The sequence below is a fragment of the Micromesistius poutassou genome, assembly GCF_964030765.1.
Source record: "Micromesistius poutassou genome assembly, chromosome: 19".
In the NCBI taxonomy this organism is placed as follows: Eukaryota; Metazoa; Chordata; class Actinopteri; order Gadiformes; family Gadidae; genus Micromesistius; species Micromesistius poutassou.
In genome coordinates this window covers 3,207,928-3,220,427 of record NC_140289.1, presented here as the reverse complement: position 1 = coordinate 3,220,427, position 12,500 = coordinate 3,207,928, and the positions used below count along the sequence as shown (strand labels likewise).

At 48.6% G+C, this 12,500-nt stretch overlaps 2 protein-coding genes across 3 annotated transcripts in view; one reads left to right on the top strand and one right to left on the bottom strand.

Annotated features, from left to right (window-relative positions):
• LOC311363704 (cyclin-K-like) overlaps positions 1-6,302 on the top strand; it is a 6,687-nt gene extending 385 nt beyond the window's left edge. The window contains exons 2-11 of the mRNA XM_084483668.1: positions 461-651; positions 972-1,053; positions 1,976-2,107; positions 2,339-2,444; positions 2,560-2,617; positions 2,928-3,097; positions 3,735-3,958; positions 4,081-4,111; positions 4,404-4,484; positions 4,611-6,302. Coding sequence (XP_084339794.1) covers positions 461-651; positions 972-1,053; positions 1,976-2,107; positions 2,339-2,444; positions 2,560-2,617; positions 2,928-3,097; positions 3,735-3,958; positions 4,081-4,111; positions 4,404-4,484; positions 4,611-5,320 — 1,785 coding nt within the window. The 3' untranslated portion in view covers positions 5,321-6,302. The remainder of the gene's footprint in view (positions 1-460; positions 652-971; positions 1,054-1,975; positions 2,108-2,338; positions 2,445-2,559; positions 2,618-2,927; positions 3,098-3,734; positions 3,959-4,080; positions 4,112-4,403; positions 4,485-4,610) is intronic.
• Positions 6,303-6,838: 536 nt separating this feature from the next.
• The window catches only part of ccdc85cb (coiled-coil domain containing 85C, b), a 39,408-nt gene continuing 33,746 nt past the window's right edge, over positions 6,839-12,500 (bottom strand). For both annotated transcript variants that reach the window (XM_084483774.1, XM_084483775.1), the window contains 3 exons: positions 10,284-10,376; positions 9,835-9,933; positions 6,839-8,846 (listed from right to left, as the gene is read on the bottom strand). In XM_084483774.1, the coding sequence (XP_084339900.1) occupies positions 8,757-8,846; positions 9,835-9,933; positions 10,284-10,376 (282 nt within the window). In that variant the 3' untranslated portion in view covers positions 6,839-8,756. The remainder of the gene's footprint in view (positions 8,847-9,834; positions 9,934-10,283; positions 10,377-12,500) is intronic.

Here is a 12,500-nt window from a genome sequence, read left to right as displayed (position 1 = left end):
TTTACAACAGTTAGTATCACTCATGTAGCCAACTGGTTGTTCTTTGGTCATTCATTCAACTAATAGCGTGTACAAAGTCAGGACTCCTTGCCATTCTTGTTTTGTTTACCTTATCTTCAACGTTGACACTTTATATATATATTTTTTAAGTCCAGGGTGATCATGCAGCACACACAGAATGTTGAACTATGAACTCTTGGTATAGACATAGTACATGCACATGGAAATGGATGTCACATGCAAATGTCAATGTAAATGGGGATTCACAGTATACCGTAATACTCAGTTAACCGTTTAACAAGCCTTTTCTTTTGACTGACTTCACTTAAGAAGTTTGAAGCTCAGGCAGTCTAAAAAGTTGAAGTTTTAAATAGAAAAAAACAGTTTATTACAATACATTTCTCTATCATAGCCCAGCGCAGCGGGACACTCATCTGCTTCTTACCCTTTGCTTATGAAGGAGTCCAAGGACACCATGGCGTCCATCACGGGCCAAGCGTTTCTGGACCACATCAAACCCTGTTGGTACTGGGACAAGAAGGACCTGGCCCACACGCCCTCCCAGTCGGAGGGTCTGGATTGCGGGACTGAGGCCCGTTACCGGAGGGAAGGGGCCCGCTTTATATTCGACGTGGGAACCCGACTTGGCCTGTATCCTTGTTGTGCAGTGAGATTAGGCAAAACATACGATTATTGAATGTATCTATATCTAATGTATCTGTATCTATCTATATTTTTGGCACAATGTGAGGTTATTTTTTTAAAACATATCTATAATGTCTACAATACTCCCATTGGCTCGTAATGGACTATACATGCATGCTTTTAGTTTCAGATTGCTTTCTAGTTCATGTTGTTTGAAGCAAAGCGATCGAGTTGTTTAGAACTTTCCTTATGATAGTTCTGACCAACCTGATCAACCTGACCCCTGTATTTGCGTGTCATGTGAAAATCCTCAACGTGATGTTCAGACATTATGATACGCTGGCAACAGGTATCATCTACTTTCATCGCTTCTACATGTTCCACTCCTTCAAACAATTCCCCAGATACGTGAGTTCAACTGACACTTAAAAGATTGAATTTCCTTGTTAGGTTGTGTCTAACTCCATTTCAGTGTTGCAGTTCCATATACTTAAAAAAAAAATCTGGGCACTTGGTGGGTTGGGAGTTTCACTAGAACATAGTGTCCTGTTAACAGAAATATTGTTGACATTAATTACAATGAATTAAGTAACTAATCTCTACTCTTATATCATCTTCAAATATCCAGAATCAATGGTAGATTATCACTAAGAAAGCTCAGATGTTAATTCAAATTTTCACAACCTAATGCACCCTGAATATTTTATTTTAAGATCGACTAGTACTCAGATTGGTCGTATAATCTGCATGTCTAGTAATAGAAAATACGGTGTATGAAATATGTCAGAATACATTGGTCCCAGACAGGGGATTATAAACAGTCTCAACGTCATGCATATGGAGCAACAGAGTCTGAGGACAGGATTAGGAAGGAGGATAAACTCCCATTCCTTAAAGGATTTGGCTTGTTTGCTGTTGACATCCGCTGGGTTAAGATGTAAATCAGCCATGGTTCTTGTTCGACCCATCCCACTTCCTCTTACGTGTGTTCCGAACGGTGTTCCGAAATTGGGCAGCTGGGGAGCCGTTGGCATCCGTTCTACTCCAAACAAGTGTTTAGCAGCTATCCTATGGAGAATTCCGCAATTCCCTAATTTCACAATGTCTGACTCGGACACGGACGAGTTCAATGAAAGGGGAGCATTTGGCTGACCCATTCCACCGTATTCTGTAGCTTGGATAAAGCGTGGATAAAGTCCAAACCACAACACTCAACTGCACACTCGTCTTGTGTTGGAAAATAATCTCTGCATTTTTGATCTCCAGAGAAATACCCTGAATTGTATGTGTGTCTCACCTTCTCACCGTGACTCTGCCTGCCTCCCTTTAGGTGACGGGTGGCTGCTGCCTCTTCCTGGCCGGGAAGGTGGAGGAGACCCCGAAGAAGTGTAAGGACATCATCAAGACGGCCCGCAGCCTGCTCAACGATGTGCAGTTTGCCCAGTTTGGAGATGACCCCAAGGTACCGTGTTTTCTGTCAACGCGTCTCCCTCGACCACACATGCGCCTGGTCAGCCCGACCGTTGGAGCGCAACTCAAGCACACGGGTTTGATCATGCATCGCTGTGATGTAGAACTGTGTCTGGATTATGATTCAGGACTTGATGATGGAGTAAAAACTGTTAAGGGGGCAACTGCAGGGGAGTGCAGTCCTAGGATGGGGCTGACTGGCTGTGTGTGTACTTGGTGACAGGAGGAGGTGATGGTGCTGGAGAGGATCCTTCTGCAGACCATCAAGTTTGACCTGCAGGTGGAGCACCCCTACATGTTCCTGCTTCGCTACGTCAAGCAGCTCAAAGGTGAAGGAGAGATGTTTCCCATTATATGAAAATACAAAAAAAAAGTCAAAATGTTCATAGATTTGTTTTTCATTGCTGCGGTTTTCATTTCATATTGATTTGTTTGTCATTGAAGGGGACAAAAGTAAGGTGTGCAAAGTGCTGCAGATGGCGTGGACCTTTGTCAATGATAGGTGAGTCCGTACAGACCGTTCTGGGTCCTCTTTTTAACCTCAGATCTGATATCAAAGATAATTGGCTGAATCACGCTTTTATTTTGCCATTCAGCCATCCCCACTAATGGACTTTAATGTTGTTTTTGAGAGAGATTGAGTGTGGCTTGCTCATTTAGCAGCATCATCGCCTCTTCCTGTACACTGCCGTGTCAGTCATGTCTTCTTTATTTCCGGCAATCAACAAAATGCTAAAGGGTAAGATTTGGGCCACACTCTGTCTGGGCGTATGGTCTCATAAGATGGCTGTTCCGTCCTCCTCCTCCTCCAGCCTGTGCACCATGCTGTCGGTCCAGTGGGAGCCCGAGATCATCGCGGTGGCCGTCATGTACCTGGCGGGCCGCCTCTCCAAGTTCGACCTGCAGGGCTGGGTGTCGAAGCAGTCGTCGCGCCGCTGGTGGGAGCAGTTTGTCCAGGACGTGCCTGTGGAGCTGCTGGAAGGTACTGGAAGTACAGACGCACCCGGCTAACAGCTAGCACCCGGCTATCAGCTAGCACCCGGCTAACAGCGAGCACCCAGCTAACAGCTAGCACCCGGCTATCAGCTAGCACCCGGCTATCAGCTAGCACCCCGCTTTCAGCTAGAACCCGGCTAACAGCTAGCACCCGGCTAACAGCTAGCACCCGGCTATCAGCTAGCGCCCGGCTATCAGCTAGTGCCCAGTTAAGCGCTAGTAGCCGGCCAATACCAAGTGAACAGCTAGTAGCCAGCTAGCAATAGGCAGAGGCAGTTGGTCAAAGTGGAGTGAATGTCGCTCCACTAAGAGACACGTGGTGTTTGGTTGTTTACTCTCAGATGTGGCCACTGGCCATGTTGTTTGATACATGCGTTAATGTTGGAGGTAATGGGGGTTCAAAGTGTATCGGCCGAGAGCAATTAATGATTCATGGTTTATCTTTCTTTTTTTTTTTTGTCGTGTGAAGAGCCGACTTTTCAGTTGAACTTCATTTTGCATTTTTTTTTTTTTTGCGTAAGTGCTCATGGGGACATTTTTAGTTTAGTTTGTACCTTTTTTATTTTGGTTTTGTCCCACATTGTATGAACACGTGTCACCCCCCCCCCTGCCCCACCTTCCAGACATCTGCCACCAGATCCTGGACCTGTACTCGCAGGGCAACAAGCCCATCCCCCAGCAGATCCAGGAGAAGGAGCGCGCCCACCCGCAGCCCCAGCCGCCCTCCCTGGCTCCCCCGGCCCCCCAGGCCCCCCCGCCGGGGGCCAACCCCCCGCTGCCCCCGCAGCCCCCCAAGAAGACCTCGCCCCGCGGCGCCAGCCCCGCGCTCCCGCTCAAACGCCCCCACGTGAGTCCAGCGGCTTCTCTCTCTCTCTCTCTCTCTCTCTTTATATATAAATACAGTACAGTATTTATTTCTTGTAACTTATATTCCGTCAATTCTATAACTACCCTTGTTTGTGTGTGCAGATGTCCCCGAAAGATGAACCCAAAGCTCCAGGTAAGACCTATTGTTTGAAGGTGCTATTTGTAGTAATCTGTAAACGCCTCATTAATGCCCCCTTTGGCCAGTAAGTGAACTGCAGCTTGCTTGAGCTCCCCGGCCGGAGTTCAAATGTAATAGAAATCACGCATCCTTTCCCACAGGCAGCCAAGTCATTCATTTATTTCCAAGTAAACAGTTGATTTGATAATGATTTGGTCGTGGTTATGGTTTTCCAGCGTGGTCGAGGTCGTGTGAGATCAGCTCATTCGACGTTTGTTTCTAACCGTTTCTTTTTCCCCCCGCGCAGAACCTGTCGGCTTAAAGATCCCTCGGCTGGAGAGCCCCCAGCCCCCCCAGCCCCCGCTGCCCACGTCCCAGCCCCCCCCAGGTGAGTGCCTCTACTGCCCCACACCACCTCTCTGCAGGTCAACACGGTTCCTCTTGGGTTTGACGGCGCATTCCCCTAACGCCCCCCCCCCCCCCCCTCACCCTCGTCTCCCTTTTGCTCCCGCAGAGCGCCCGGCGCCGGCGCCGCCCTCGGAGCCCGAGCCCGTGGCCGAGGAGGCCCCGCCTCCCCCCGCCGTCCCGCCCCCCCTGCCGCACCGCCCGCCGCCGCCGCCGCCCTCCAACTACATCATGGTCACCACCAGCTCCTACATGTCGGGCGAGGGCTACCAGAGCCTGCAGTCCCTGATCAAGACGGAGGCGCCCACCTACGCCCCGCCCATGCCCCCGGCCTACGGCCACCCCATGCCCCCCTACCACCCCCACGGCTACCCGCCGCCCAACGCCCCGCCGCCCGGCCCGCCGCCGCCGCCGCCGCCCACCTCCTACCCGCCCTCCATGCCCCCGGCCTTCCCCCCGCCGGGCTACAGCCACGGCCACAGCTACCCGCCGCCGCCGCGGATGTCCCTGGGCCACGAGTACGCCCCGCCACCCGGCCACGAGTACGCCCCGCCCCACCAGGCCCACGAGTACGCCCCCCACCAGGCGCTGGAGTACGCCCCGCTGCCGGGACACGAGTACGCCCCCCACCAGGGGCTGGAGTACGCCCCGCCCCCCGGTCACGAGTACGCCCCGCCCCCCGGGCATGAGTACGCCCCTCCCCCGGGTCACGAGTACGCCCCGCCGCCGCCGCTGGGGATCCCCGGGTACCACCCCCCGCCGCCGCTGCCGGGGCAGCCGCCTGGCATGCCCATGAACCACGGAGGGTGGATGAGATGAGAGGGAGAGAGAGAAGAAAGGGAGGGCAAGAGAGAGAGAGAGAGAGGAGCAGGGGAGGAGGGTACAGACGCAACAGAGAAAGGGTCCAACTGCACACCAAACCCGGTAGGGACCTCCACACCCAGTTCCTTACCCCAGGTAAGACTCCTGTGGGCTGGGGGGGTTTCCTGGGTTAAAACGCATGGCCGCTGAAATGTTTCAGAATTTCACAACGGACCCCCACCCCGCCTCACCCCCCAACCCCCACCCTCACCCCCCCCCCCCTCCCCGCTGGCATTCGAATGCGCAGTGGGGATTATTTTTGCTTACGATTTATTTTTTATGAGATAAAGCCATAATATGTGACGGACACACTCAGTTTGTAAGACTGTGGACCCATTGGCGTACTAGTGGCTGTGCATTTTGTTTTGAATGGAAGAAATAGAAATGGCAACTTATAAAAAAGAAATTGTTACGTGCCCCCCTTTTGAGTGTTTCAGCATTATTGTTTCAACCCATCACAGATTAGGTTTTAAATAAAAGTTTTTTACTAGTTCCCTGTGCATTTCCTTCTTTTGACTTTTTCAAACTAAACTGGTATGTAATCTAAAGTTTTAAGTTTTGCTTTCCACATTCCTCCTTCTTTCCCATCAGTGATTTTCTTTTTTGTTCTTCATACAGCTAAATGTGTGCTTTCTGTAAAGGAAGATAAGCTATTAGACGTATTCATTTCAATCAGTTATAATAGACATGTCGGTATGCTTTTCATGGTTTCAGTTGAGCTGCAGTGGACAGTGTTACACGAGTAACCAAACTTGAAGCTGTCATTAAATCATCCATGCCTACAACTGGATGGCCCAAGCTCTGTTTGTTTTTATTTGAAATCTAGAATTTCTATCCGGATGTGCCTTGGCCGCTGAGAACTGTAGCTAACCAGCCCCTCCTAGTTTATCTCCCACATGGAACTTGGAAAATAAAAGCTGCCTTTTCCAAAAAGTTTTTTGCTAGATTTCTTTCCCCAGCCATTTTGAACGTTGGATATACTTTAAGATTAAATATTGGATGGTCGTTAGCTTGTATGAGCTGTTTGATGAAATCATACAAAGTGAGTTTTTCTCTTAGAGGAGCACAACGAGAATAGCACTTAAACGGGTGATATTATGCCACCAGGTGTGAGTGTAAGTTGTCCTGTGTTTTGGTGACTTCACAAGTGGGAGTGACCACTTAGATGTATCACTATAACACAAGAAACGGCAGATTTTCAAACGGCTTGTAATGGCTAAGTGTGTGTGAGTGATGAATAATAGGCTGAGGCCATTCCCAAACCCTTGACCAGGGAGAGAATAGCGAACTAGTGTTATTGTACACTTCCACCAGGGGGCAGTCTCACTCAAGTTTATTTGTCGGTCGCGCTTTTTTATCAAGACTGCATGACCCCAAACTGTCCTCGGCTCACAGCAAAACTCGTAATAAATGAATTTTCTCACTTTCACCGCTAAAAGTCGTGTGTATTTTTTTATTTATTTATAGCCGCCAATACCTGATATTGGTGAGTTTCATAAATCATGCCTTTGCTACAGAAATCGACATTTACATGGTATATTCTATCAATTCTGTGTCATGGTTTTGCACATCTGCATAAAAAACGACAGACATTAAATAAAAAGAATAATTCCAAATCAGAACACCATGCAGAAAATAAGTGGCAGGTTCCAGATCAGACAGCATGTAGGTCTACAACTATTTCATGGCTTCAAATGGGTAGAAAAAAATGACATAAAAGAAATGAAGATTTTTGTAGACCAATGGTTTGCGATATTAGAATGCAAAGCACCCTTAACTACACTTTGATTTCGTACAACTAGAAACTGGAAATGGAAGATCCTGAGCTGTAGGACGTAGAGGCCAAACAGAGGTCACTTTTCCAATTAAATCTGAATCTTAACATTATAAACAATGGCTTAACAGTGCTTGTTCATTCTGACATCAAGGAGAAATTCCTGTTAAAAGTGACATCTAAGGGAAGACTTATTCAATCTTACAGTAAACAAAAATGGAATTAAATTAAAAGCATGCCCTGCGCAAACACATCTGCTGAATCCACAAAACAAGGTGTACGCTTTACAGTTTTTGTTTGGATAGTTCGACAGCTGAATGACAACAGCTCACTCTGCATTGTTTCTCTGGGTGCTATGAAATGATCACCAAATGAATTGTCAATCACATTTGTGTGACGGCCTAGGGTGATGATGTAGAAAATGTCTTCAGCAGATTTTAATTGTGACAGAAGCAGGGTCTGATACTTAGGGGGGAAAAACAAGATTATCACGCATACTACAATTTCAGAAGAGCAAGTCTTAACTCCATTAGCACACACACGCACACGCGCACACACACACACGGATGGGGAAGGGAAAAGCTGTAGTCCCCCAAACCTGAGAGCCTGATTGTCGAGTGTACACTGATTGAGATGATTTAATAAAAAAAAGATCTTTACACATTTTCAGCCGGGGGACAACAAAATAAAAGGAACCGAGAAAAGGTTTATTCAAATCAAAAACCCTGTTGAAAGTCCAGTCGCGTGTTTTGGCAAACGACAGGCCTATATAATATTTGATCACATGGCCACACAAGGATACATACAAAAGAACAAAAAACAATAGAAACTAATAATCAACTAGATATTATCAATATCAACCAAGTAGTGCTATAGATTTGTACATATTATACACACGTCAACAGTGCTCCATATAGGCTACTGTCGTTAGAATAGACCTGCGTAACGAGCAGAAGGTGCTAGATCACAGTGGGGATTCACTTGGTTAACACTGATGCTAATGCTAATAGCACTCATTGCGCACTAAGGGGTGAAGGAGCCAAAGGGAGCTACGGTAGCTGGTAGCAGGGGTCTATATATTGCCATAACATGAATGCGTCGTTTCTAAAGTGTTCCGAACATAAGCATCTTAAAACTCTTGCGTGCGTGACACTGCGTCAGCAACACCAGCTATCCCAAAGTGGTACATGTGTGAATGTCAAGGATTATAAAGTAAAAAAATTAAAAAAAACGGGTGACATCAAATGTTTACGCCACCCACGTTTTTTTTTATGTGTGTTTATTATGAGAGGGACGAAATGACCAAAGCGAAAGTGAAACAAGAAAAGTGGCAAAGAGGTGAAACTAGCTGCCAGTTGTCAACACTTATATGAGGTCTAATGAAAATACATTTTTTATACATAATAGGGTTGTACCACTGGAGAGGGCGGAGACTACAAGTCCCACTCTGACGTTTGACGGGGATCCTATCTCGCGCCCAGTCTTGTGCATGGACGAAAAAAAGTGGCAGGTACTGGGTACGGTAGGCAGTGAGGAGCACGGCATGATGGGAAGTGTAGGCAGGTAATACGAAGTGGATTCAGTTTGGAACGCGGGGCCCGCTTCTTTGCGGTTGCCGTGCTACAGGGGCCCTTTGAACTGATTCCCAGAGAGCTGATGGCGGACAGACGGCTTTGATCCAGCAGCATCGCCCAGCTTCCTCCACACCACCTGCATGCAGAGAGAGAGAGAGAGAGAGAGAGAGAGAGAGAGAGAGAGAGAGAGAGAGAGAGAGAGAGAGAGAGAGAGAGAGAGAGAGAGAGAGAGAGAGAGAGAGAGAGAGAGAGAGAGAGAGAGAGAGAGAGAGAGAGAGAGAGAGAGAGAGAGAGAGAGAGAGAGAGAGAGACAGACAGTGCGAGAGAGAGAGAGACAGAGCGAGTACGCGAGAGAGAGAGAGAGGGGGGACGGGGGGGACGGACAGGTGAGAATAGGTACAAGAAGAAAACAACAAGGAGAAGAGATGAAAAGTGAGTGAAACCCCCAAAATCGTAAAAACAACAACTTTCATCTCCCGGTTGAGCTAATGGAGTCGCAGCAGCCGACACGCACACACACACACACACACACACACACACACAGATCAGAGTAGAGCTCTCCTGAGAGTCCTGCTCTGGAAGTAACCCTGTGGGAGAGAGAGCCCCGCAGGGTGCCCAGGCAGCGCACAACAAAGGTGCTATTGTTCCGCCGCCCCCAGATTCCTGGCCTGTCAAACGCCCCGGCCCGGCCCGGACAGCGCCGCCGTCCCTCTCATGGGCTCGCAATCTGTCCATCTCATTCTCCTTTATCGCTCTCTCTTTTCTCTCTCTCTCTCTCTCTTTATCTCTCTGTCTCCCTCTCTCTCTACTCGTCTCTGGTTCTTTCTCTCCATCTCTCTCTCTCTCGCACTCTCTCCCCCCCCCCCCCCCCCCCCCTCTCGTTCAGCCCACCAGGGAGGAGACGGAGGGAGGGTTGAGAGAGGGGGAGAGAGGGAGGTTAGGCAGAGAAAGAGGAGGAGCAATAGACGAAAGGGTGTTCTTCTCCCTGCCGAGTGGGTTTAATTGCCCTGACAGCTGTAGAAGGAGTCCCTCTCCTTACAGGGCTCCTAGTAGAGATGCCTCTGTAGGGGGGCTGATGGTTGTGGTGGAGCGGGTGGCATGGGGGACCTTCGCTCTCCACTTACGTTGCACATCTCCCGAACGATGGCCTTCTCCTTCTCGCTCAGGTCCTCCTCATAGTCCTCAGGAAGGGGCTTGTCCATGTTCTCGTGCACCTGCAGCACCTGGAGCACCAATCAGATCAGTCAACCATCAACCAACCAATCAGATCAGTCCATCAACCAACCAATCAGATCGTTCCATCTACCAACCAATCAGATCAGTCCAGCAACCAAATCAATTAGCCTTCAACCAACCAATCAGATCAGTCCATCAACCAATCAGATCAGTCCATCAACCCACCAATCAGATCATTCCGTCAACCAACCAATCAGATCAGTCCATCAATCTACCAATCAGACTCAGACCAGAGCAGTAGAATTTCTTCATAGATCTGATCCGTCACCCGTCACCACATCGTCGCTGATAACACTGATGAGTCAAAAAGGTCACAGGATTTGGGTCCAGGTCGTACCTTCATTGCATGGACCACAGCCTCAGGCTTCTGGCCGCAGGACAGGTAGCCGGTGGGGGGGGAGGACTCACTGGTCGGGAGGCGCCCGGTGCCCTGGTTGGGGAGAGAGAGATTATGGAGTTTGGTTATGTTGTTAGTCACCAGGTTTCTATCAGTGGTTGTTGTTGTTTTGAACTACTGTATTAACTACTATTGAAGCCGTGTGAACGGCAACTTGCTGAAATGGGGTGTTGTTTCTGTTGTCCAGTGATCGATCAATCGATGATCATGCATGTTGTTTTTTTTGTGTGCAACGAATAAGTAATATCCCCTTCTGCAGTTTTTTTTTCCGTGGTATTTTTTGTGCTTTTATTTTTTTTTGCAGTGTTCCCAGAGCACCCTGATTCCCTTCAGGCAGATCCGCTACCTGCACATCGCCCAGTGTGCTGTGACCTGTGCTGGGTGGAGGGGGGGCCGTTGGTGTGAGGACTAAACATCCACCACCACCACCTCCTCCCCAGGCCCCCCGTCCGACCCGGTTAGTCCCAGACAGAGACTCCCTGTTGGAGGGACTTAGAGAGCTCTGGTGGCACAATGGATCCTTTCACTGTGACCTGGTGTTCCCTCCACCAACACCCCCACCACCCCCACCACCACCACCATTCTCTACTGACTGGTGGCAATGCATCTGTTGTGGTCTACTTAACAAATACAACCAAACCAATATCCGGAAATGATGGCCGCAAACGCAAAGACAGTGTTTCGTAATAGATCAAAGGTTGCCGATGCAGCTAACTGGATGTAATTATATATTGTATTGATTGTGTTAGATGAATTAAGTCCAGCGTAATCTCGCTTGTAAAAAGAGAAATCAATACGTTCCCCAGCACACAGAGAGAAAAACACAGTATGCTCAGCTATTCCCTCCTTAAGTCACTGCAGAGGAATAATGGTGGGAATAGGAAGATTCCCATGGATCTCAAACGGCGGCGCATAAGAAACTACAAGGTGAGGTATGCTCATCACCGCCGTCCCTGTTTGATGCTATGCACCACGGATTCAATTTAGGAATCGGAAATGTGTAAACAATCCCCGTAGCGCTTGTGTGTGTGATGTGTGTGTGTGTGTGTGTATTTTTATTTTGGGTCAGGGTATCCATGTTAATGGGTTTTTTTTGGTTCATATTTTTACTTGAATGAAAACTTGAATGACTTGAAATTTGAGTATAATAAAAAAAACAACTCGACTCAAATCTCAAGTGATTCATTCTAAAAGCTTTAGTGTAAAAGCTTGTTATTATAAAATATGAGGCACTCCGCGGCTTATTTAAACTCTGACAACACAAAAAGTCATTTTTAAGTGAAAGTGATGGCAGTAGTGAAAACAATGCATAGATTTCCACAACGACGGAGAAAGGACAATAACAAACACATCGGTCTGTCCTCTGTCCATTGATCCTAGCCACGGCTGATGTGTGGGTGGGTGTGTGTGTGTGTGTGTGTGCGTGTCTGACGTCTGACGTCGTTAGTTAAATTAACTCTGCAAAGTCTTTAACGAGCGGGGCTGGACGCGGGTAACCTTGACGGGAGTCGATGGCGCGGCGAATCAGCTGTCAGGTTGATCTGCTGCTTAACCTTTCAGCAGGACCGGCCCGGGTGACAGACGGGACCAGAGCCCCCCCTTGAGAAACAGGAGCTTGACCTTTGACCTCCAAAAGGCGTACGTGGATGTGACAAGGTGTGTGTGTGAGCGTGTGTGCGCGTGCGTGCGTGCGTGTGTGTGTGTGTGTGTGTACGTGGGGGCTATGAGAAAGCCACGACTAAGCTATCTAACAGCCGACCGAAACCCCTGAGGTTAAGAACACAATGACGATTTATTTTCGGTACCGTTGTACTTCACAGAGTAAATAATGCGGTGAGAACCCTTTGGGTAGTGCCGCTTTTTCCTTGAGGCAGTGGAGAGACCGTTGCTCGGTCTCATCTCCTCATCTCCTCTCTCCTCCCTCGCGGTGATGGGGGTGGTGGGGGGGGGGGGGGTCAGTGGGGGGGTGGGGGGGGTCAGTGGTGGACTGCAGCGGGTGATTGCGTTCACAGTGGATGATCTAACTAGTTCAGACTAACCTCCAGGCAGGCAGGGCGGACACCACAGAGGAGGTTAAGCCCATTTGCCCTACTCTGGATCCAGGCATGCATGTGATCTGCGTGCTGCTGTGCTAAGTGTATGTGTTTGTGCGTGTGT